At 43.4% G+C, this 24,905-nt stretch overlaps 1 protein-coding gene and 2 long non-coding RNA genes across 3 annotated transcripts; 2 read left to right on the top strand and 1 right to left on the bottom strand.

The window, feature by feature from the left end:
* Nucleotides 1-6,992: 6,992 nt before the first annotated feature.
* On the bottom strand, nt 6,993-14,034 carry LOC116780410. The gene is made up of 3 exons (XR_004354461.1): nt 12,765-14,034; nt 11,613-11,688; nt 6,993-7,053 (listed from the first exon to the last, which is right to left on the bottom strand). It is a non-coding gene; the product is annotated as an uncharacterized LOC116780410 (long non-coding RNA).
* A 77-nt stretch (nt 14,035-14,111) lies between these two features.
* LOC116780404 (heat shock factor protein 5-like) lies at nt 14,112-20,626 on the top strand. The gene is made up of 5 exons (XM_032675374.1): nt 14,112-14,673; nt 15,685-15,987; nt 16,864-17,051; nt 19,235-19,355; nt 20,420-20,626. Exons 1-5 carry the CDS (start codon nt 14,181-14,183, stop codon nt 20,488-20,490), a joined length of 1,176 nt encoding a protein of 391 aa, XP_032531265.1. The 5' UTR covers nt 14,112-14,180; the 3' UTR covers nt 20,491-20,626.
* A 973-nt stretch (nt 20,627-21,599) lies between these two features.
* On the top strand, nt 21,600-23,414 carry LOC116780408. The gene is made up of 2 exons (XR_004354459.1): nt 21,600-21,793; nt 22,454-23,414. It is a non-coding gene; the product is annotated as an uncharacterized LOC116780408 (long non-coding RNA).
* The last annotated feature ends 1,491 nt before the right edge of the window (nt 23,415-24,905 follow it).

Below are 24,905 nucleotides of genomic sequence, written 5' to 3'. Positions count from 1 at the left end.
ATCTTTACTAATCACTGTGATCTACATGTTGGTGTTTTTTTGTTCCGCCTGATTGATTTGCTACTTCTGGGTATTTTCACATTTAATGATTAGCAAAGTGTTTGCAATGACCTGAGTTTAAATCATGAAATAGTCAATAGTTCAGTCTAGGGAATTGTTAAGTGAAGTACTCTGGAGAATATTTGAAAAATAATTTTTAAATTAAAACCAATGTCAGCTCAACCTCTTAATTATTCAAATTATTTTCACTTTAAATGTGGTCCAATAGAAATTATAATGCATGATTGCCATCAACATGAACCTGCACTGAAGGCCCTGACTAATACAGGTAGTTGCAGTCAGGCAGTGGATGACTCCAGTGAAACCAGGAGCATTCATATCAGCTAGAAATTCTCTCCTCGCTCATTCAGTGCAGTGCATGTTAGAAAATTGTTACCTTCATTGAAAGACAAATGGCACCAGAAAAAAAATTAAAAATATACTATGACTTATCAAGCTTTGAAAACCATACTGTTAGTCCACAGAACTTTTTTGATTCAGGTTATTACGCTGAGAAAGGTTGATTCATTTATATTTAGGATTTCAAATATTTCTAAACTGTAGATTTTTATTGCACAAGTGATGCTGGTTACCATGACCTTTTGGAAACACTGGATCAGCGTGTAACCCAGTCATTTCCTGCTTTGGAGGGTGAAAAACTTTTGTTTTTATTGCTTCATGAGGCGAGGCAGGAGAGCTTTAAGTTAACTCCCTGTCCAAAAGTCACACTGCACACTACTATGTTTACATTGGTGTCTTCTGGACATTTTTATCTAGGTCCATTTAGAATGGAGGAGTGTACTCGGACTTTTCCTAAACAAGATGGAATTTCTGCATTTGTTGAAAGTCTCTGAGAGACCAGAAAAAAGCATTTGAAAACCTGAATCTGAATTGGATGTATCACACATCAGGAGTCCTGACGAGGTCTAGGCAAAATGAATAATCCTGACTGCCTCTTACATAGCCCAAACACAAATTCTGATCAGATTGGCTGGAAAATAATTTAAGATTCCACAGACAGATAAACAAAAGTATTTCATCTGGTTCAAGGTAAAAAAGAGGTAATCAACTCTTCATTTCCCAGTAGCTGTCTGAACCTCCCATATCTAATTTAGTATCATCGGCTCTCCTAAATTTCCACTCAGATCTAAGGACATGTCATATGTTTCACTCAGTGGTCTCATTAAACTTGACAAAGCTTGAATGGTCTTTACTGAGAAATGCATAGGATTTTTTTTTCCTTTTTTTTTTTATGGAGCAGGAGAGCAGCCACATTCAGAAAAGACAAAACCATTGGGAACATGGTTTACAAGAGCCAAGGGAGCACATGGGGAAAAGCTGTTGAATAGAAACAGTACCTAAGGTTCAGTAAATGTTCAAACATAATTTTTATCTCCTTTCTTTCCTTCTCTCTCTTCTTCTTACTCCTCTTACTTTTTTCCCTTCCTTTCAAGAGACCTACTGACTGCAACTGTGATTGCTGAGATAAAGCAAAATATATGAAATTATGGTTCTTCTCCAAAAGAGGGGACACAAAACATCTTACTGAAACAGAACTCTTCTGCTGGAACGGCAAGTCTCTGAATTATGTCCCAACAAAAGCTCTGCCAGCAGCCCTTAAAGTGCATCGGCCTCCATATGAATGCCCTGGATGGTGCCTTTATTGACAGTGCTTGGGCAGCTCTGAGCCAGCTGCACATCCCTTGGCATCAGCTGTAGCACTGAGCTATGAGAGGAGAAAGAGCTTTCCTGCTCTAGAGCACTTCTAGAGCTTTTTTGAACACAGACCTGAGCGTTTTGTTTGTTTTATTACTTAAAATGGTGTCTTCACCTGGGCTGTGAGCTGAAATGGAGGATTTAGTATGGTCTGTTCCAAAAGTATTTCTTCCTTATGTCTGTTTCTCTAGGATTAGTGTTAAAAACACAGTTTCTCCTCTTCAATGTACAGTCTCACTTTCTCTTGTCTCAGAGCTGTTATATACACACACTGACACAGCAAAAAATACATATTTATTAAATCTGACTTTGAAAATTTCATTTTTCTCCCACAAGTCTCTTAAGTGCCATATCCCATATCACTTAAATACATTTTGCTTCAGTAGGAAAAGGGTTATTCCTCTGCTTTCAGAATCTTAAATCATCGCCTACGAAGTAAAAGAGTGGCTTTCATGAGCCAAAATATTCGAGGGTTTTACAGTTCTTCTAAAGGGCACCTCCACAGAAATGAGGGGTTGGGATTTATTTCCATTTCCTGCATAACTCAGAAAGTCCATCTGGCTGCAATACAGTCTTGGAAGACGTGCTTTGTCCTAAATTGTCAGTCTGCACACTTTGCTGACTGCTGGGAGATAAGGTATGAGGCAACCCAGCCTCCCAACTTACATCTCTGCCTTAGACTGTGTAAATATTTCCCCTGATCCTCAAAACCTTACACATTTGACAGTGTCATCCTTTGCTACAGGGAAAGGTTTTCCTCATGCCTTTTCCCAAACCTTCTAATGAGATTTTGAGACAGCTACAAGGTGAAAGCATCGGCTTTACCTCCCTGAACTCCGAAAGTAAATGGACCCATTTCCACTCCTTTAGATAGAGAGATATACTTGGATGTTCGGGTGAGGTGATACCCCAGCTGTGTCCTAAATGCACTTCCAGCTGTAGGGTCTTAACGCATATAAGAACAGCCACAGTTAAAGCTCTGTGTACTTTGGCCTGGATCTTTAACTGAGTTGCCAGCATGATGCTTTAATCACTAAATACAGCCTACCACAGCTACAGTGCTTTATGATATTATATATTTCTATATCACTGACTTGTAAGATAATCAGCTAAAGGCAAGGAGGTATCCCAAGTGAATCTGGACTATCCTTTACAAAGCCCCTTTCGGTGGAAAGGCTCAAAGGCTGTTGCTAACTCCAGTCAATTGTTTCTGTTTAGTCTATTTCTGACTTGTAATCCACTGCTTTCAGCAGCAAAGCTTACTTTTCTGTACTATAGTTCCTTGTTGATTTAAATAAATACTTAATTAAAGTTAAATTAATACTTAATTTAAGAGGCATACTGGCCTTGTTAATGTGAGCACTCCAGATGCATGACTAACTTAGGAAATGAAGATGACATTTATGCTGCTGGATATGTTAGTGGTAGAACTGAATTTTCAGCAGGACTAAAAAAACACTCACTTTATTTGTTTTGCTACCTAGACAAATTGTTTATCTGTGCATTAATATATGGATATTATATATATTCCTATTTAATATAATTATATATGTAATATATCATATAATATATAAACTTAGCCATATTAATTCCTACAAGAAAGTTTCTGCTGGATCAGATATTGCAGAACACTTTCAGAGGGAGGGGGAAGAATTTGTGTGCATATGGGTGACACCAATGAATAAATTAATAGCTTGGGGAAAAAACTGTCACTCAGAAGAGTTAAGAGAATAAAACCTACTTTTCAGTATACCTGGAAACTTTGGCACAGCCTGGAACTATACCAGTTGTACAACTACAAATATAAATTTATAGCGGAAAAAGAAAAAAAATGAAAAATATTTTTGCATGTGTATCATGAACAGCAGGAAACATGGGAAAGCAATTACCTAACCCACAGAAGAAAAAATTATTTGCTGTCTTTTAATAATTGTTACATTTTTTGAAATGCAATGTTGTATTGCACAGTGCTTATTGACTTAATTTTTTCATTGGGAGCCATACTATTTCTTCTTACCAAAAAAAAAAAAATTATTTTATTTTTGTGGTGCAGCAATAACACCATCATGGTAAGTTTAGTATAAATAGAATGAGCAAAAATGCAACTGGTCTTTTAAATTACACTTTCCAGGAGTTCCAACAAGTGAACAGAGCCGTTATAACTTTCATAATGGTCTCCAGTGTTAAAATGATTTCAGGAGAGAATTTTAGTCCGATATTTTAAAAATACGGTGTGACAAAGTTATTTCTAAATTAGATTAATTAAGACCACTACAGACCAAGATCGTTATGCAGATTTTGTAGCTTTTCAGTTTTTGGGTTTTCTACTGACGCATTTCTGCCCATTTTAAAGGTGTTTCAAGGCTTTTGATTGGGTTTTATCAGTCATAATATAACATTCAGATGAGATTCATCTTTCATTCATTTACCTTTGGAGCGAAGTTGGACAATGGCTATATTTATTTCTGTATTTATGCATTTCCTGACTGGGTGATGGATTTAAAATCATCCAGACTGATTCCATGTAAAGGGTGTTTCTCCTTCTTGCTTCTTTCTATTGATAAATTATTAGCAGGAACAATATCTGCTTATGATCTAGTTTACCAGTTTCACAGAGGTAGCATCTTTGTCAATACTACATTGCCTTACTTCTCTCATTTGGAAATTAGATTACACTGAACACTATTCACCATAGTGGCCTTTCAGCCCTTCTCTCTTCAGCCTTCCTTGCACTATCTGGTAAAAGAAATTTTCCACTATCAGTGCCTTCAAACACTGCATTGCCAGTCTTCCAGAACATTGCAAAGGTTTAAAGTGACTATTTCCTCTCAAAATTAAGAACAAAGAAATCACTTTGTTGGAAAATTTGATCCACACAATATTAACCTTGTATTTCAGCTAGACATTTCATTTTTGCTTCTCACTTTCAGGACCAGTCAGGAAACAGTAAAAAATATGTATGTTCAACCAAGAGATTAGACCAATGAGACAGGATAAGTAAGCAAAGACAGCACGGAAAGAAGCAGAAGCAAATTAAAGAATCAGTTGCAGCTGGCTACGTAGGGGCACCAAGGAATGTATTTGCTCCATCACTGGCACAGCACATGTTCATCTACCAGCCTCTATTTTAGGATCCTCTTGGTTCAGTGTAGAATTATTTATTTTTCCTTTATTTCTTTCTTCAATTCATAGAAAATTTAGCTTTCGTGCCTAGAGGCATTGGGCAAGACAGGAGTCCTATCTGACGTGCCATGCATGGTACACAGCACAGACAAAATCACTGCCTGAAATAAATTCAGAGTCTGAATAGTATTTTAAAGAAAACAGTTTGTATGTGAAATGCTGTACACCTCACAGAGAGAAGATGTATATAGAAGCGTCAGAAGATACTTATTTTTAAGAAGAATTGGAACAGGTACAGACACAAGAGGAAGAATAGTGTGAACTTGAGCAAGTTCACAAATTATTATAATAGATTTGACAGATTTCTAAACTCTGAATTGTGTAAGTCCTATCCACCTCTGAATCAACTCATTCCAAACCAATCTGGTGCCTGAGGCTTCACACTGCTGGTTTAGTGCTTGGTAAAAGTCACTGGCAGACCTGAAGGCTATTAGCTGCTCTCAGTTTAATTGTTACCTTTTATTCTGACTTGTTTAAAAACAGCTGCAGTGACTACAGTTAAAAAAAGCCCTAAAACCAAAAATGACATCAAATAAAAAAAAAAAAATAATAACAACAAAAACCCACAAACCCAAATACAACAGTAACGTGGGCTAGTAATTGCAAACATCAAATGCTGCAGTGACACCAAGAGGTGAAATGCCAGTTTGCATTCTGCAAGTACAAGGCCGAGTCTCAGTTTTAACACTTCTAAATTCTTCCCCATCTACACCTTCCTTTCTTCATCAAGTGACTCAGTGTCAGTATCAATGTTGTAATATATTTTCAATGGCTAAATATAGCTTTTGCTACACAAATGATGGATAAAAATCTATCTTCCAAAAGAATTTTTTTCCGGTGAAAGAGAAAAAAGGTTGTGCATTCCCCAATAGGTCTCTCTGTTCTTGCTTGTATCACGTCAGACAATGGTGAGACAATTCACTGAGAGTAAGCCACTAAATCAAAATGCTCAGGACTTTTAAAAAATATATCTATCATAGAATCATAGAATAGTTTGAGTTGGAAGGGACCTTTTAAAGGTGCTCTAGTCCAACTCCCCTGCAATGAGCAAGGAATACAATTGAGAAGTGTGTCTTTCTTCTCCCTCAATTTGAAGACAATCATCCTTTTGTGATCAAAAGGACCACAAGATGATTTGTAATTTGCCTTAAGGTCTTAGCTACACTCATTTTTTGTGAGCTTTTCTTCACTGACGTGGACTTTTTTGGATAGATGTCCAGAAATGATCAATCAGGAGGAATAGGCACAAAACATGGCTTCCCACTCACGTAGTAATGTTCTTGTACTCTTGAGACTTTTGTTCATACTAAGTTCTTTAGAACTTTAGTTCATCCATCCAGAGGGGTTTTTTTCTCCATATTTAGAACTGGTACCAATAAAACATCAATACCGGGAATTTTTAAAAGTTTTTACTTGGTACCCTTGCTATATACATAATATTTTATTACACAATCCTACTATTTTTGTTGACATCATTATTGCATCTCCAAAATTGTTTACTCATGTCTATGATATATACACATTCCTCAGCTATCTTTATAGCAACTATGTCATGCAGGACATAGCCTAATAAAAAATCATTCTCATTTCCAGGTCCTAAATTGGACTGATGCAGGAATGTATTCCTAAGTATGAACAAAATTCTGCTACACATTTTAACTCTATAAATGCACTGGAAGTACAGACTTGATATTACTCAGATGTTAATTCAGAAATGCAATAAAGACTCATTAATTTGGAAATGAGCAGAGGTAAACAAATACTTTAGATGTCTAACTTTACTGTTCAAAAAAATCCAAAAGCAACTAACCCAGAATAATTAGTTATAAACACATTGACATATTAATTCACTTGAATATCTAGAAAATAATGGAAGAAATTCCTGCATTAATGGACAGGAACTGCAAGTCTACTGACATTGAATTACTACCCAAAACTTGAGCTTATTAAATCAAGTTCTAGGAGATATTGATTATGTAAGTAAATAAATTGATATCAGAAATCGTGTTTTCTTTTATTGATACGGAAAAAGATTATTCAGGATAAAAATGAAGGCTCATATTTTTGGTGCCACAGGAATTTTCTTATGGGAAATCGTCAGCCATTCCACACAGACTAAAAAAAAATAAAATGCACAGGTGGTTTAATTGCCTACTCTATTGGGAAAATTGAGTTGTAGTTTTGTCAAGTTCCTGTTGTTCTTCCCATACGAATGAAGAAGAAGCTAAGTGATAAAAACATATCATCTGCAGCAAACCTATATGTCTTTCTATTAATCTTCACCCCCATTCCCTGGGGAGCCATCCCATATCTATTCTGCAAGTCAAGAAGGTGACAGACAACAGACAAAGGTCTGAGCAGGGTCTTATGAGATTGACCTAACAGATATTGCAGGTCCAGAAAGAGTAGTTTTAAAAATCTGAATCATGGATAATTTCTATTCTGGTCCAAAGATTAAAGGTATTAGGATACAGTCTTGGCCGTGACAGAATCATAGAATCATAGAATCGATTGGGTTGGAAAAGACCTCCGAGATCATCGAGTCCAACCCTTGGTCCAAATCCAGTCCATTTACTAGATCATGGCACTCAGTGCCACGTCCAATCTGCGTTTAAAAATCTCCAGGGATGGTGAATCCACCACCTCTCTGGGCAGCCCATTCCAATGCCTGATTATTCTCTCTGTAAAGAATTTTCTCCTGATATCCAACTTAAATTTCCCCTGGCGGAGCTTAAGCCCATGTCCCCTTGTCCTATTGCTGAGTGCCTGAGAGAAGAGACCAACCCCCACCTGGCTAGAACTTCCCTTCAGGTAGTTATAGACGGTGATGAGGTCACCTCTGAGCCTCCTCTTCTCCAGGCTAAACAACCCCAGCTCCCTCAGCCTCTCCCCATAGGACTTATGCTCCAGTCCCTTCACCAGCCTTGTTGCTCTTCTCTGGACCCGCTCCAGCACCTCAATATCCTTTCTGAACTGAGGGGCCCAGAACTGAACACAATACTCAAGGTGTGGCCTCACCAACGCAGAGCACAGGGGAAGGATCACTTCCCTGGTCCTGCTGGCCACGCTATTTTTGATACAGGACAAGATCCCATTGGCCTTCTTGGCCACCTGGGCACACTGTTGGCTCATGTTGAGCTTCCTGTCAATTAGTACCCCCAGGTCCCTTTCTGCCTGGCTGCTTTCCAGCCACTCTGTGCCCAGCCTGTAGTGCTGCATGGGGTTGTTGTGGCCAAAGTGTAGAACCTGGCACTTGGCTTTATTGAACTTCATCCCATTGGAATCAGCCCATCTCTCAAGTCCATCCAGATCCCTCTGCAGAGCCCTCCTGCCTTCCAGCAGGTCGACACTCCCTCCCAATTTGGTGTCATCAGCAAATTTGCTGATGATGGACTCAATCCCCTCATCTAAATCATCAATAAAGATGTTAAACAGGACTGGACCCAACACAGACCCCTGGGGAACACCACTAGTGACTGGTCGCCAGCTGGATGCAGCTCCATTCACCAGCACTCTCTGGGCCCGACCCTCCAGCCAGCTCCTAATCCAGGAGAGGATACACTTGTCCAAGCCATGGGCTACCAGCTTTTCCAGGAGTATATTATGGGAGACAGTGTCAAAGGCCTTGCTGAAGTCTAGATAGACCACATCCACAGCCTTCCCCTCATCCACCAGGTGGGTCACCTGATCGTAAAAAGAGATCAGGTTGGTCAGACAGGACCTGCCCCTCCTAAACCCATGCTGGCTGGGTCTAATCCCTTGTCCATCCTGAAGGTGCTGTGTGATTGCACTCAGGATGATCTGCTCCGTAACCCTGCCAGGCACCGAGGTCAGGCTGACAGGCCTGTAGTTGCCAGGGTCCTGCTTGCAGCCTTTTTTGTGGATTGGGGTGACATTCGCCAACCTCCAATCATCTGGGACCTTCCCAGAGAGCCAGGACTGTTGGAAGATGATGGAGAGCGGTTTGGCAAGCTCTTCTGCCAGTTCCCTCATCACCCTGGGATGGATCCCGTCTGGTCCCATAGACTTGTTAGGATCCCGCTGGCTCAGTAAGTCGCTAACTACATCCTCCTGGAATACAGGAGGGCTATTCAGCTCTCTCTCTCTGTCTATCTGCTCTAGAGGCCAGTTGTCCTGAGGGCCACCTGTCTTACTGCTAAAAAATGAGGCAAAGTAGGTGTTAAGTACCTCAGCCTTCTCCTCATCTTTGTTAACTATATTTCCCTCCAAGTCCAACAGAGAATTGAGGTTTTCCTTGCCCCTCCTTTTGCTATTAATGTATTTATAAAAGGACTTTTTGTTATCCCTAACTGAATTAGCAAATTAACTTCAAATTCCACTTTTCTTTCCCTAATTTTTTTCCTGCATGACCTAGCTCTCTTCGTAAATTCTTCATATGTAGCCAGCCCTTTTTTCCACAGTCTGTAAACTTTCTTTTTATCCCTGATTTCTTTCAGAACCTCCCTATTTAACCAAGCCGGCCGTCTTCCCCTCCGGCTGGCCTTTCGGCACACTGCTATAGCCTGTTCCTGTGCGCTCAAAATTGCCTGCTTGAAGCATGTCCATCCCTCCTGGACCCCCTTGCCTTTAAGGGTTGTTTCCCAGGGTATGCCCTGAATTAGTTTTTTGAATAGGCCAAAATCTGCCCTCCAGAAGTCCAGAGTAGAGGTTTTAATGATGGCTCTCCTTACATCCCTGAGGATTGAAAATTCTATTATTTTGTGGTCACTATGCCCCAGGCGGCCTCCAACCACTACATCGTCCACCAGCCCCTCTCTGTTTGTAAACAGTAGGTCTAGCGGGGCCTTACCCCTGGTAGGCTCATTTACCAGTTGATGAAGGAAATTATCCTCTATACACTCCAGGAACCTCCTTGACTGCCTCTTCTCTGCAGTATGAAGCTCCCAGCAGATATCCAGCAGGTTAAAGTCACCCACAAGCACAAGGGCTAGAGATTTTGAGACATCTGCCAGCTGCTTGTAGAATAATTCATCTCCTTCATCATCCGGGTTGGGCGGCCTGTAACAGACACCCACAAGGACATCAGCCTTGTTGGCCTTCCCCCTGATTCTGGTCCACAGGCACTCAACCTTGTCACTGCTGACCTCAACTTCAACAGAGTCAAGAGACTCTCTAACACATAAAGCCACCCCTCCACCTCTCCTTCCCTGCCTGTCCTTTCTGAAGAGCTTGTAGCCCCCCATAGCAGCACTCCAGTCGTGTGAGTCATCCCACCACGTTTCTGTGACAGCAACTATGTCATAGTTTTCCTGCTGCACTATGGCTTCCAGCTCCTCTTGTTTGTTTCCCATACTGCGTGCACTGGTGTACATGCACTTCAGCTGGGCCATTGATTTTATTCTCAACTCGGGCTCTACACCCTTAGGTTTATTTCTGGAGAGCCCCGTTGCCGCCCCTTCCCCCTTTAAACCTAGTTTAAAGCCCTCTTAACTAACCCTGCCAACTTACGGGCTACAGCTCTTTTGCCCTTCCCAAATAGATGAAGCCCATCTGGTTTGACGAGACTAGGCAACATGGAGTTTGCCCCATGATCAAAAAACCCAAAATTTTGATGAAAGTATATTTCTTCCTTTTTTATTTTTTTAGTTTAGAAGTTTATTTTATTTCCTGTCCAGTAGATTCAAATTTTAGAAGCTGGAATTTAGGTGAGAAATATCTACAACAGATATTTGAAGGATTCTTAACAAAATTTGCAAATACATATATGCATACATACACATGTAAATACACTAACAACCTTAAGCACCAGATGAATGTCTAACTGTGAAAGGGCTACACAGTATAATAGCTTGAAACCACCTGCAAAGGATTGATTAAAAGATGAAGTCTGTTTAGCCATTGCCTTGAGCATGGAGCTAAAAAGTCTTGATGCAACAGCTACACTGCTGCAGGAGCTGAGCTGTTTGAAAAAGCTCCAGGAAGCACCTAGCAAGCCACAGAGGAGCAAAAAAGCTAAAAAGTGTTACAATCAATAACACAGCAGAACTTACTCTCCCAAATAAGGTATGCCAGGCAGATCTTGAGGGGAAACTGGGGAACCAGCCAGTGGACACTCAGGGCCCACCAGGCGAACTTTGCTTGGATATTGGTGAAGTGGCCAACAGGCATTTCAGGGGCTACTATGGTGAGGGTATTTAAGATGATGCCTAGGGTGGTATGGGGGGAGGGAATGCTGAGTGGACTGCCGCGGGAGCTGCTGCCACTCTGTTAATACTCTGCCTGCCAGTTCACTCTTCCCAGGGTGCAGGACTTGGCTCTTCTCCTGGCTGACCTGCAGGAGGTTCCTGTCGCCCCTTTCTCAAGCCCCTCCAGTCCCTCTGCTGGGCAGCAGCACAGCCCTTGGGCCCAGGAGCCTCCACTCCCACTTGCTCAGAGCCATATGCAGCTGTCTGAGGGGACTCTCAGCCCTGAAGGTGAACAGGGTCCTCAGAGGATAGCACAGGGTGTGCAAGCATGCACCCTGAGAACATGCAAATCTCAAGTTGACAACTACTCCCCTCTATCATAAATTTCTAGGTATTTTGTACTTTGCTTGAGCACATGCCTAAAACGTTCAAGAATCCATCCTCGATAACGGGTTAACAAAACATAATTTTTTGCGATATTAGAATCCCAGTTTGGTTTTATTTTTGGCACATGTTGTCCCGCTGTACCTTGGAAAGCTTTAGTCCTGAATGCAGATTCATATCTCCAGAAATCTGGAAGCCTTTCCCAACAATGCCTTCCCGTCTAATAAAAACAGGAAAGTAGGGGCAAGACATCCCCACATCACCATTGGCCAATCAGAGCTCAAATCAGTCCAACAGTTTAATTACCTTGGTAGCCTCATCTCCTCAGATGGTAAGATCGACGGAGAGATAGACAACAGGTTAGCTAAGGTATATAATGCTTTTGGAAAACTCCACAGAAGAGTATGGCGTAATAAACACTTGAAGAAAAGCACCAAGATCAGTGTTTACAAAGCCATAGTGTTGTCTACTCTCCTATACGGCTCTGAATCATGGGTCATCTACCGCCACCACCTGCGTCTCCTAGAACGCTTCCATCAGCGCTGCCTCCATACAATCCTTAACATCCGTTGGTCAGATTATGTGACCAATACATCTGTACTAGAGCAAGCAGCTGTCACTAGTATTGAGGCCATGTTACTGAGAACACAGCTGCGATGGGCAGGGCACGTCTCAAGGATGAAGGACCACTGCCTCCCTAAGATCTTGCTTTATGGTGAACTTGCCACTGGCTGCCACATGAGAGGAGCCCCGAAGAAAAGATTCAAGGACTCCCTGAAACAACACCTCAGCCTTGGCCATATTGATCACCATAACTGGTCTACTCTGGCCTCAAATCGGGAGGCCTGGAGACACACCATCTATAACGCAGCTATCTCCTTTGAGAACACACGCAGGATCACTCTTGAGGAAAAAAGGCAACGCAGAAAGAACCGTATCTTGCAAAATACACCATCTAAGGAGTCTTTCTGCTGTGCCTTTTGCAATCAGATATGTCTGTCACGTATTGGCCTCATAAGCCACCAGCGTGGCTGCAGCAAATGTGGATAGTGCCTTCCCAAATCTTCGTTCGCGAAGCCTAGCCATGAGAAATCAAAGTGGAAACAACAAAATTAATTTTGTTTTCTGTTTCATTACAATAGAGGTTTCCTTTGAGCTTCTGAATTTATAGACTGTCCCATGCATTTTACAGACAGTAGTCTGCTCAACAATATTGCTACAAGACAAGTTTTTTTCTCTTCTTTGGTTTACTTTTGACAAAAATACGTTCTGCTGAGACAAAATATCCTGGTTTACCTTTAAGATTCCCACTCCGAAAGCCAATGCCCAGCAACATCTGTGTGCTTATTAAGGAAGTCTGTTAAGTGAGTTCAAAGCAAATCAATAGATGACAAAATGTTTTCAGTCCAGGAGTTGCGTTACTTAATGGCTAGACACACCTCTTGTTTCCTATTCCTTACATGAAAATGTGAAAATTTAAAAGGAAAACGAGAAATTGAACCTACTTGAAAAGCACTGGTCTTGAAGAGTATTTTTCATTCTCCATCAGTCACAACATTTGAAAAAAACTTGAAACTGAGCTGCCAGCCAAGTGACGAGTTACTATATAGAAATATTTTATGTGACACATTTCTACAGTTTTCTAAATGGGATTTAATTAATTGAGTTTTATTCTTATTTTGACACATCCATGGTTTAATATGTACTTCTCTGCTAGGGAACCTGTTATTTTACAATCCAGTCACTTTATGAGTTAAATTCTGACCAAGAGAAGCTTGAAGCAGTCAGTAAGAGCAAAAAATTACATAATATCACCCACAAAGTTGCTGAACTCTCTAAAACGTAATTAATTCAAGCCAGCTATAAATTCAGTCCACAGAATCCTGAGATGGAGTGAAAGCAGGCTCTTCAAACACCTTACCCAGCTCCTTGCAACCCCTTTGTCGCTGTAAGAAGCAACGTGGTAAATGCCCATCCCTTGGATACATCACGGCATAAACATCTCTCAGGTTCTCCAGATCCTCCAGTCTGTTTGATGGCCTGCAAGCTCATCTGAATATGGTGTCAGCTTTGGGGACAGGCCCCAACTAAAGGTCCGCAATTAACAAACCCGCTGTGCCGGCTGGTGTTTTACAGTGTGCACAATTATGTTTAAGCCCCACTTTGTTTGCCAGGCAAACTGTGATTGACAGGTCAAATCAAAACTGAAGGTACCATGGGCCTCTGCTGTTTAGGAAAAGTTAGCGAAAAGCTCACACCCCACACTCCATTGCAAAAGAAGACACGGATTCCTGATAGCTATGCCAGGCTTGCTCAGCCCTTGGACAGCTGCTCTCTGGCATTTCCACAGGGGTTTGCATTTAGCCCTGAAGACCCGACCTGTGCCAGGAGACCAGCAAGTACAAGAGCTCTTTCGGCTCATGGTGGAACCAACCAGCTCCATTCTACACTTGGTTTCTATCAACTCGCTGTGATTCCAGTTTCACGAGCTGCCGCCGAGCTCTGCCCGCCACTCCGGTTCCCGCTCCCCCCCATTCGCGTCCCCGCTCCCCTCACGGCCCCTCCCGGGCGCGCTCCGGGCTCTGCCCCGCGGGCTCTCCAGCGCCCCCCTCGGGCCGCGCGGCGCCGCCGCAGCCGCGGCCGTTGCGCTCCGGGCGTTGTGTCCTCGCGGCGCCGCGTGTCGCGACAGTCCGTCCGTCGGCGACCGGCGCGATGGAGGAGCTGCCGCTGCCCGCCGGCGTCAGCCCCAGCACCTTCCCCGCCAAGCTGTGGCAGCTGGTGAACAGCCCACGCGTCCGCTCCGTGCGCTGGGACCCCCGCGCCCAGGGGCTGCTCGTCGACCGGGCGCTATTCGAGCGGGAGCTGCTAAACGCGGGCGGCGCGGGCGGCGATGCGGCGGCGGCGGCCCCGGGCGCCTTCAAAGCCACCAACTTCGGCAGCTTCGTGCGCCAGCTCAACCTGTACGGCTTCCACAAGACGCCGGTGCTGGCGGGGGGCGGTGCCGCGGCCCTGCCGGGCTCTGCCGGGCCTCTGCTCCGCTTCTGCAGCCCCTACTTTCGGCGCGACCGCCCCGAGCTCCTGGTGCACATCAAGCGCCTGACCAGGGCCAACAGGGAGCGGCTGGCGGCCGGGCTGGAGGTGCGCAGCCGGCAGCCCAGCCGCTTCCAGCCGCTCCACAGGGACCGGCTGCTGCCGCCCGGGGCCGGTGAGACGGCTGGGACACGCGGGGGCGAGGGGGTGGAAATGGAAATGGGCACTGCCCCGAGTCAGGAGGGCTCCCTGCCCTTGCTGGGGCGGCTCAGCTCAGCTCAGCTCGGCTCACCCGGGGCCAGACAGGGTTGTCCTTGGGGAAGGCAGATCTGCTGGCACAGCCCGGGAGCTGTTCCCGTGTGTCCCGCTCTGCCCGTGGGCTGCAGCAGGACAGTCTCGGCTGGGCTGCGCTGGGAACACCCTCACTCCTCGCTTTCGAGCTGGCCCAGCCCTGCCCGGGGATGTCCCTGCTCCCTGCCCAGCTCTGGGGAGGCTTAAGGAGCTCTCTGGGAGTCCGTGGGACACGATGGGTCGGTCCTGTGCAGGGACAGCTGGCGGGAGTATCCTGTGAGTTTTGTGCAGAGGGGAGGAAGTCTCCTGCCAAAGCTAGACGGTATTCCACGAGGATTGAATGAGTCATCATCATGGCCAGTCTTCGCGAACGAAGATTTGGGAGATTTGGGAAAGGTCTCTACCCACATTTGTTACAAGCGCGCTGGTGATACAGGGCTTTGCAAATGCGGGTAAGGCCTTCGAGCCTGCGCAATGGATTTTTTAGGTGAGACACGGTGTGTGCTGAACTGAGCCCACCCTTTAATCTTAAGGTTCATCTGCTGGGGCCGAGCGAGCTTGGACAGTGGCAGCGAGGTCCTCAGGACGTAGGTTTGTTAAGAGTGACCTTCTCTTAGATGGATGGCCTTACAGGGCTGAATGAGCTCCATCTGCCCGGGTTTAGAGTTGTCCTTCCATGTGTTATTGAATGAGTAGTTGAGAGCTAAATAGACAAGTTATTTGTTGTTGAAAATCCCCAGAACATGGGATTTTTTCTTTCTAACCCTGCTTGGGAGTATCTGAGATTTTATATGGCCTGGTAGAAGTACAATTGCTGCCAAGGGAGGAGTACAGGAGGACCAATATTGACTCTCTATCTCCTTTCTTCCTTTCTTCTTCCATTACTCCTACACAGTGAGTTTGGGCCAGAACCTCTTTACTTTACCAGCCAGAGGTTTAGATGTGCCTCCAGTCCCTTCCAGGACAACTCAAGGTGTTCAAGGCCGTGAGGCTTCTCCAGCACCTCGCAGTAAAGTGGTTGTCACTCCAGGACTTCTCAGGTTTTCAAGGGAGGTCCCGGTCACGTCCACATCCACAGTGCAGCCTGTGTTCTTCCTTCCACTGCTTCACCAAGGGCCTCAAACCGCTGCCGTGGCCCTTCCAGAGCACAGCAGCTGCACAGCTTCAGAGCAGAACTCACCAGCCTACAATCCTGCAGGTATGGAAACAGCTTCTGCACTTGCTTTTCAAAACATACTAAAAAGTGATAGGTTTAAGTATCTTTCCACAATGCTCTGTCACCTGTTTATCTCAAGTGAGAATCAGATAGAAAGCGCAAGGCCTAAAAGGAAGAGAGATCTTGAAAGCAAAAAGATTCACTGTCTGGTTTTCCTATCCTTCCTCCAGATTTAGAGCATCCTCTGGGGGTTTTGCACACAGCCTCTCTGTTGAGGTGAAAGGGCAAGGAGAAAAGCATTTGCCCACAACTAGTCGGTGTTAGGTTGACTTTCATCTTTCTTTTAATTAAGCAAAACTCGGACAATGATAGGATAGTGCAGATTTTTAAGATTATCTGTCCTGCAAATAATGGCATTACTTTTAGATGACCTCGGTGTGTCACCCAAACAGTCGTACCTGGAGAACACTGTTCCACAACGCTGCTTTTTAGAATAAAATCACAGTTCAGTTTTGGTGTGTGCGTCTGAAGATGTAATCTCATCTTAGGTGAATCCACTTTCAGTGGTATGTTGTGATGAGAAACTAAAACAGCCAAATCAAAAAGCTGATGGGAAGATACAGAAGTCTGCAATTATGAAGCTTTTATGTGTGTGTATAGACTTTACAATCCATATTTTAAGATTTTATATAATATATATAATTTATGTATCATTTCAATATACACATCAACTAGAATACTTTTTTTTAAGATTAATAAATCGGTAATTGGTCTTCAGATGACCCGGAGAGCACAAATACATTTCTGGAATTGATTTTACTGTGTGATTCCTGAAAAGTTTGATCAAAGGGAGCAATAGAGCTCTGCAAACCAAACCCAAATTCTGGAAGCCTGATGACCGTGTTTGGATTCTTGCAGCCACACTGGGGAGTTCAGCCTTCGATTCTCTGACTGGCAGTGCTGGTTCTGCAGCATCAACGACCTCCAGCTGGGCCTGTAATCCCTCTGCTGCAGACGAGTGGGCAGGAATACGTCTGGAAGTTGTGTTTCAGATGCTCGAGGAGGTGCTTGCATCAAACCTGCCTGAAATGTTTCCCTTTCTTCAGGTAACTCCGTTCAATAGCAATGCTGGGGGTGGACTGACATGTTTTTGATGTAGTTGCCCGCCTGAGAAGTAAAGGCTTCTTTAATTCAGCTTCTAATGGACAGCAAAGAGTTTCACTGGTAAAGTAAGATTGAAAGAAGAAGAGGGACTGAAAAAGTATCCCACATTCATGAGCATGAGGTGGGTTAGCTTGTGTTGGCCAAATTAGGGGACTCATTTTCTTGGGAAAAATACCTCCTGCAGTTGCATTCACAGTGATGAAGTGGAAGCTTTGTCGGTTATAACATGATGTCTTGGATCCTAAATAAGAGAAGAGTATTTTGAGCATTGCCACTGAAGGCAAAGTCTCACGCGCAGTGAGGGGCATGTGAGAGGTCCCTCTGTTGCAGCACCAGATGTGGGCTCTAGCTCTTTTTCTTTTGAACCCCAAAGAAAGCCAAGAGCTGGGCTGCACCTGGTGCTGCTGCCCGTGACTCCAAGTGCTGTGGTGTGCATGTGCTGGAACTGCAGCAGTTTATTGTCCTCTTTGTGTTTTGAGGTCTCCAGTAAAGTTTCTGGCTTGGAAATCCTCAACTGGAGCAAACTTGCCACTACTGCTCTCCATGTTCCATAGCTTAGTCATCTTCCTCTTGGGTATCCCTCTTTCTAGAAAGGGATATGTATTCTAATCTAAGGTCCCTGCAAAGCTCCAGCCTCGATGGGACTGTTGTGCTCAGTGCAGTGCAGGGAAGAGCACGTCCTTGCACCAGCACACACGGAGCTGGCAGGACTCTTTCCTTAGAGCCCTCTCAGTGTATTGAGTGTCACCTGCACGTTAAACATTGTCAGCTTTGACAGCTTTTGAACTGTGTTTGAGAAGTAAATCTCCATTTTTAAGGCCTTTGGGGCCCAGACTTCCTTGTTAGCAAGGAGGGATTAAGTGTGTGAGCCATGGAGTTGATGGGGGGCAGGCGTTTGGGTTTTGAGGCCCCATGACTTGTGTAATTGGTGTGAAGGACAGTGTTGGTCCTGGATGTGAAATGGTCAAGGACTTATTGAAGTGGTCAAAGGCTTATTCTGTGTTGAAGAGCAATTCATGGACTATTAGACTCTTTGTTGGACAAGTTGCCTCTTTTGATTAGGAATCCCCTTTCTCTAACTCTTGCTCTTCCCAGACTTCTCTGGAGTGTTCAGTTCCTGTATTGGCACAGGCCTTTTTGCTTATTGTTACACAACTTTGCCAGAGAATATCTCTATTTCTATTAATGTACGGACCTGTTGCCTTTTGTATATTTAACATTGAGTAAGGGCAGAGTCAAGGTGGGGAGTGTGATTTTTTGGCGTGACCAGTATCTTCTTCCAAGTGTGATGCCCTTTTGTCTACTGTAACATCACACATACCAGTTTTCAAAAGCGTTTGATTGCTTAATAGAAGGAAATGTTGCAGGCTCTGAGCAGTCATTCATCTCTAGGATTCTGATGGATAGGCTGTGGCAGAAGAGATGAATATCCTAGAACTGGTCATAGTGAGAATATCTTTGTGTCTAAAGGTAATTTCCAGGTGCTTAACCTTGGGTCTTTACTTCCTCAGCGGAGCAGAAACATGAGTTGGTTGTCTGGTTTTGGGGGGCTTTTTACCCTGCAGATTTTTGTCACATGATCGTGGAAATACACCAGTTCAGTAAATGGCTGGCTGCAAAGTACGTGTTGGGCAGCAGCAGAAGGCTCCAAAAAGCAAGCAACACCTTGTAATTTATTGTCTTAGAAGGAGGATGGGCGGGGGAGGGGGGATTCCCAGCCAGAAATGTGTGGCTCATGTGTAGTTTTGCACCACACAGCCCTGTGCAGTGGTTTGAGCAACCTGACACACGTGTGGGTAGCAAGGAGGGCACCTGGATTTCTGTTGACTGGTTTCTTGCAGCTCCTGTGATAAGTGAGGGCAAAGTTCTGACTGTGAGGACACACAGCCTCACTTAGTGTATTCTGGTTTTCTGATTTCATGTTTTGCTTAATAGGACAAGAGCTTTCACTTTGGCAACCTTAATTCTGAGTTTAGAGCACTTGTCCTGTAAACCATCTGAGCAGTGTTCACTTCGTGTTACACATCCTTCTGGAGCGTAGAACAGTTTTTACTGTGTCCCTAAAGTGATTCCAAGAAAATATCGAGTGATCCTTGGGTTTATTACCATTTGTTTTTCTTTTAAGGGGAATATTAGTGTTCCCTCTGAGTCTTCAGGAGGGGAGCCTGGGAACAAGGCTGCAGCAGAGAAAGCTTTGCCTGGCAATGCGAGCAGCGGGAACAGTTCCCTGGAGCCAAATGAGCCTGGTAAGAAGAGAGTCTACGTTCTTTTAGAGATGACCGAGACAGCTGCTCTAAGGCTGACTATTACAGGAAGGGAGATCAGAACAGTTGAGTTATTGTCTGCAGTGTTAGTGCTTCCTTGTGCCTTCAGTGAAAATATTGTGCTCGTACAACCTCACAGAGTACTCACCAACACACTTCTCTAGATGTGCTCAGACCTGGGCTGCTTCTGTGCAAAAGGGTGTGAATTAGATGAGTGAACAAAACCTGACGTTCTGGGAGTTGTGCCACCAACCCAGATGTGCTACAGAGGCAGTGCTGAGTAATGAGGTGACTATTAAAGCAACAGGGAGAAAACCCAGCAAACTGGTGATGTCAGCGTAGAAGTCCAGGCTTTTTGTCTCAAATCACTACCTACATTTTATACCAATCTGCTGATACCTATGCTGAGACACATGAGAAAAACAAGAGGCAGAACATCCGAGGCCAAGCAATTCACAAATCCAGTAACTAAAGGAAAAAACCTGAATGTCCCCAAATCAGCAAGACGCAAGAGGAGAAAGAGAGCACTTTAGATCTATTCTAGGGCAAAGGTGGTGCAGGCTGCTGGCCTTGTAGGGAGGCCTTTTCCCTCCCAGCTGTTCATCCAAGAGCCGATGGGAGAGTTGGAGGAACTGTTGCTCACTTCAGAGGGCGGTTTCTAGATCCCGGATAACGATGCTGGTTAATAACTCAGCTCACATTGCCCATGAGTTTCAGCCATGTAAGTAAGGACTGAGGCCTTTGGCGGCACAGAGAAAGAGCAAGGCTGGAGTTGTCTTTGTGAGATGTGACTGTCTCTGTTTAAAGCTCTTGTGCCATTTGCAGGGTGAGTGCTGGGACTTTATTGGGTACTTCAAAACTTTAAAGTATTGAAAACTTGGAAGAATTCCTATTCTTTAAACAGCAGGCCTCAAATTCCCAAGTGAGAGCCTGCCTTTGAGGCCACCTTTTACAGTCCCTGAGTACAGGGAGTTCAACTGCTCGATGTGCTGCTGAGGAAAATGTACACAAGGCCCCACAGTGACTCTGTTCCCTTTGCTTCCCAGAGGTCCATGAGCTGTACCTCGCCAGGAGAGCTGCTCTGCGTGGGAGGAAGAGACTGAGGGAGAGCCTGTGAAACAGGGCAGCTGGAATCCCTCTGTATATAGTTGTATTTAAAGATGAGTAGAGTTACATTTCTAGATATAGTTGCATATTTATATTTATAGATGTATAGAGATGAAATAATATATTAATATCTATTATTATTTTAATATAACATTTAATATTATTAGTATTGTAATTATTGCTAATATCAATATTTTAATAATGATATAATTAGGTAATTTTATTATATTATCATATAATAATATAATTATATATCGTTGTTATTAATATGTTTTATAGTTAGTACTATATTATTACAATATTTTATATTATTAGAATTATTTAATATTTTTAATTTATTTTAAAATATTATATATATTATTATTTATATTTATTTTATTTATAGATGTACATATTTATATTTATATATACGTATCTTTGCATCTTTATATAGTTATATTTTTATATATTATATTTATTTATATATATACAAACTACATACAATTTTATATCTAGTTATATTTATAGGTGTATTTAGTTACATAGTTAGATGTAGATGGATGTTTAGGTATGTATATTGATATTTGTAGAGGTATAGGCTGCTTTCTCACCTCTTGTCTCACTCTGCTGCCTTTTCCATCCCTCACTCTTCCCGCTGTGCCGCCTCTGTCTCCGCTCCCTGTGCCGCCTCTGGGCTGGTGGCCGGGCCGGGGGAGCCCCCATGGGACTGGGGGGAGCTTCTGGTGGCACCAGGCACCACTCCCCAAGGAGCTGCTGGAGAATGGTGAGGCTGAGGGGGCTGGAGGGATGGAGGAGACGGTGATGCTGAAGGGACGGTGATGCTGAGGTGATGGTGGCACTGAGGGGACAGAGGGCTGAGGGGGCTGGGGGAGCTGTAGGGGACCGTGGGGACTAAAGGGTCTGAGGAACCTGAGCAGAATGGCAGGAATGGAGGGACCTGAAGGAGCTGTGGGGAAGCGTGGGACTGAAGGAACTGGCAAGAGGCACAGGCTGAGGCAGGTGTTGGGGCTAAGTGGGCTGGGAAACTGAGGGAAATGAGACTCTGAAGGGACTGAGGAGACTGGAGGGGCTCTGGGTTTGCCGAGGGCATGGTGGGGCCGAGGGGATAGTGGGGGACTGACAGGGAGCACAATGGGGTCCAAGCCTGTCCAAGCCTGCTGGGCCACAGCACCGGTTCCAGACTCTCCACTTTTGCCAGGACTGCCCTGAACTCCTTGTGAGCAGCAAGAGAGTGATGAGGGCCAAGAGAGAGAAGCTGACGACCACCAGCCACATCTTGAACAGGGACCTGCTGCTGCTGCCTGAGACCCTTGGTGAGGCCACTGGGGCCGGTGAGATGGGATGGGTGTGAGGGTAGTTTGGGGTTGGAAATGGGCACTGCCCCGAGTCAGGAGGGCTCCCTGCCCTTGCTGGGGCAGCTCAGCTCGGCTCAGCTCACCCAGGGCCAGACAGGATTGTCCTTGGGGAAGGCAGATCTGCTGGCACAACCCAGGAGCTGTTCCCGTGTGTCCCGCTCTGCCCGTGGGCTGCAGCAGGACAGTCTCGGCTGGGCTGAGCTGGGAACACCCTCACTCCTCGCTTTCGAGCTGGCCCAGCCCTGCCCAGGGATGTCCCTGCTCCCTGCCCAGCTCTGGGGAGGCTTAAGGAGCTCTCTGGGAGTCCGTGGGACACGATGGGTCGGTCCTGTGCAGGGACAGCTGGCGGGAGTATCCTGTGAGTTTTGTGCAGAGGGGAGGAAGACCTGGCAGGAAGTCTCCTGAAAGCTAGACGGTATTCCACAAGGATTGAATGAATAGGTGAGAGCTAAATAGACAAGTTATTTGTTGTTGAAAATCCTCAGAACATGGGATTTTTTCTTTCTAACCCTCCCTGTTAGGATCTAAGATTTTGTAGTCCCTGATAGAAGTACAATTGCTGCCAAGGGAAATGTACACGAGGACCAATGTTGACTCAATATCCCCTTTGCTTCCCAGATGTCCATCTGTACCTCTCCAGGAGGGCTGCTCTGCATGGGAGGGAGAGACCAAGGAAGAGCCTGTGAAGATGGGGCGGCTGGGATCCCTCTGTATATACTTATATTTAGAGATGTGTATAGTTATAGTTATACCTAGGTAGTTATAGGTGTATAGATATTTACATATGTAGATTGAATATTTGTATAGGTATATTTATATATTTATCTGGTTATTTTTATATATGTATGCAATTGTATAGATGCATAGTTATATTGATGTAGTTATAGGTATATGGATATTTAGATAGGTATATTGATATTTGTATAGATATATTGATATATTTATTGATATATGTATATTATATTTATATCTGTATTTAATTATATTTATGTATGTATACAGTTGTATAGCTGTATAGGTTTATTGATGTAGCTATAGGTATGGGTATTTAGACTGGCATATCAATTTCTGTATATTTTTATATGGATTTCCTATGTATATATTTATGTGTTATATATAATATACCGTATATAAGATATATTTATTAAAATATAAATATAATACACATTTAATACTTAATTATATTTGTGTCTGTATTTTGTTATCTTTTTATGCAGTTATATTTAAATATGAATGGAGTTTTATAGTTATATAATTTTATTTATGTACGTATAGTTATAGGATTATTTAGATAGGTATATTTATATTTGTGAATTTGTGTATAGGCTGTACAGTTGTAAAAATCTATAATATTTTTTTTAAACTTAAATTGATATTTGTATAGTTTTATATCAGTAGCACAGGTGTAGCTATTTAATAAATTTAATTTTTTGACTAAGTTGATTTTTGTGTATTTATGTATCAGCAGCATGGGTGTATCATTTTGTATTGTAATTTTTAAACTTAAATTGACTTTTGTGTATTTATGTCTCAGTCGCAGGGGTGTAGCTATTTGTAATAAATTTCATTTTTTAACTAAGTTAATTTTGTGGTTTTATATATCAGCAGCACAGGTGTATCATTTTGTAATAAATTTAATTTTTTAACTTAAATTGATTTTTGTATTTTTATTTATTGGCAGCGCAAGTGTAGAAATCTGCAATAAATTTTTAAACTGAAATAAGTAGTTTTTGAAGCGATTAGCAGATTTTGGCAATGAGAGAAGGGGACTGGGGGAAAATATCCAGACATGCCCAGCAGATCCCCCAGTTCCAGTAAAGCTGGGGAATGAAACTGTAGATTTTGGATAGACAATGGAGCCACAAGCTTGGTAAAAACTCAGTGCAAAGGCCTACTAAGAGAACATGACTCCACTCAATGCAGAACTCAAACCATGAGCAAACCTGGTAAGGATAAATCTTTTAAAGTGAAGGTGACTCCTTGGGGCCTTTCGCCACCACAGGTTTTGTCATTTTTATTCAGAAGAGGAGGAGCTCTATCCCAGGAGTGAAAGTAAACTCTGTATGCATCAGTAAGGTCTGGGTGATATCAAGTGGCCTGAAATTTTGTTCAAACTTTTTCTCAACTTTGACCACAATCGATGTCCTTACTAAATCTTAAAACAATTGTATAGTGCATGTGCTATGCCTGTATCCCCCCAAAAAAAACCAATGAGAACCAAGAATCGGCCAGGAAATCAATAGAAAACAATGGGCAACAGAAATTATGCTGACTCACCTGGCTCTTTTCTGTGCAAATATCACATCTTCAAGCAGCATGCCCAATGGAAATGACCAGGGACAAATTTGAAAATGGTGCTAAAAGAATTAATCTTGGAGGGTAGAAGATTTATGAATCTATTTGCAGAACACTGGTGTGAAGGACAAGGAATCAGAATGGGGAAAATCTCAGAAATGGAAAAATATGTACAGTGATTGAATGGACTTTATGATGCAGGCTTTATAGTTATTATGTATACACACATTGTATGTTCCCCCCCGAGTTTGTATCTTCTGGGCATATCCAGGCCTGTCCACCTCCCTGCTCCCCTGTTTCTCTGCCGATTGGCTGGAGGAGCTGCAGGGAGGAAACAACCTCCATTCGCCCCTTCTCTCCCCAGTTCCTCCTACGTTCCTCCCTCTTTCGCCTGTGCCCCTATCCTGATTTGCTCCCCCGTTTGTCTGTCTGATACCCCACCCTATGTTCTGGCCTTTCCCTACCTGAACCGATAAGAATCCGGCACACGGCTGAATGAACCATTCTACCTGCATCCCACCCTCGTGTAGTGCCATGGTCCCATCCCCTCTTCAGACCGCAGCACACTGGTGCGTAAAGGAATTAAATAATCAGAGGATGACTAGATGATGAGCACCAAAAGAATCTCATAGTTGTAATAGATTTGTAGTAGTAACATAATTTACTCATCAAATTATTAGTAAAGTAATTTACTAATTCAGTGGCATTGCATGTTATATTTCTATATATGCATATAATTGTAATCAAGGTTCTGTTAAGCCCGGTGGACTGTAAG

This window comes from Chiroxiphia lanceolata, chromosome Z (genome assembly GCF_009829145.1).
Source record: "Chiroxiphia lanceolata isolate bChiLan1 chromosome Z, bChiLan1.pri, whole genome shotgun sequence".
Classification (NCBI taxonomy): Eukaryota; Metazoa; Chordata; class Aves; order Passeriformes; family Pipridae; genus Chiroxiphia; species Chiroxiphia lanceolata.
Note: the sequence above shows the minus strand (reverse complement) of the source record. Positions and strands in the feature narration are given on the sequence as shown.

Bases quoted from the DNA above. Each gene is read 5' to 3' on its own strand.
- LOC116780404 (XM_032675374.1), top strand. From the start codon at position 14,181: ATGGAGGAGCTGCCGCTGCCCGCCGGCGTCAGCCCCAGCACCTTCCCC. The intron at 14,674-15,684 runs GTGAGACGGCTG...ACTCCTACACAG, and splicing joins GCTGCTGCCGCCCGGGGCCG to TGAGTTTGGGCCAGAACCTC. The intron at 19,356-20,419 runs GTAAGAAGAGAG...TTTGCTTCCCAG, and splicing joins CCTGGAGCCAAATGAGCCTG to AGGTCCATGAGCTGTACCTC.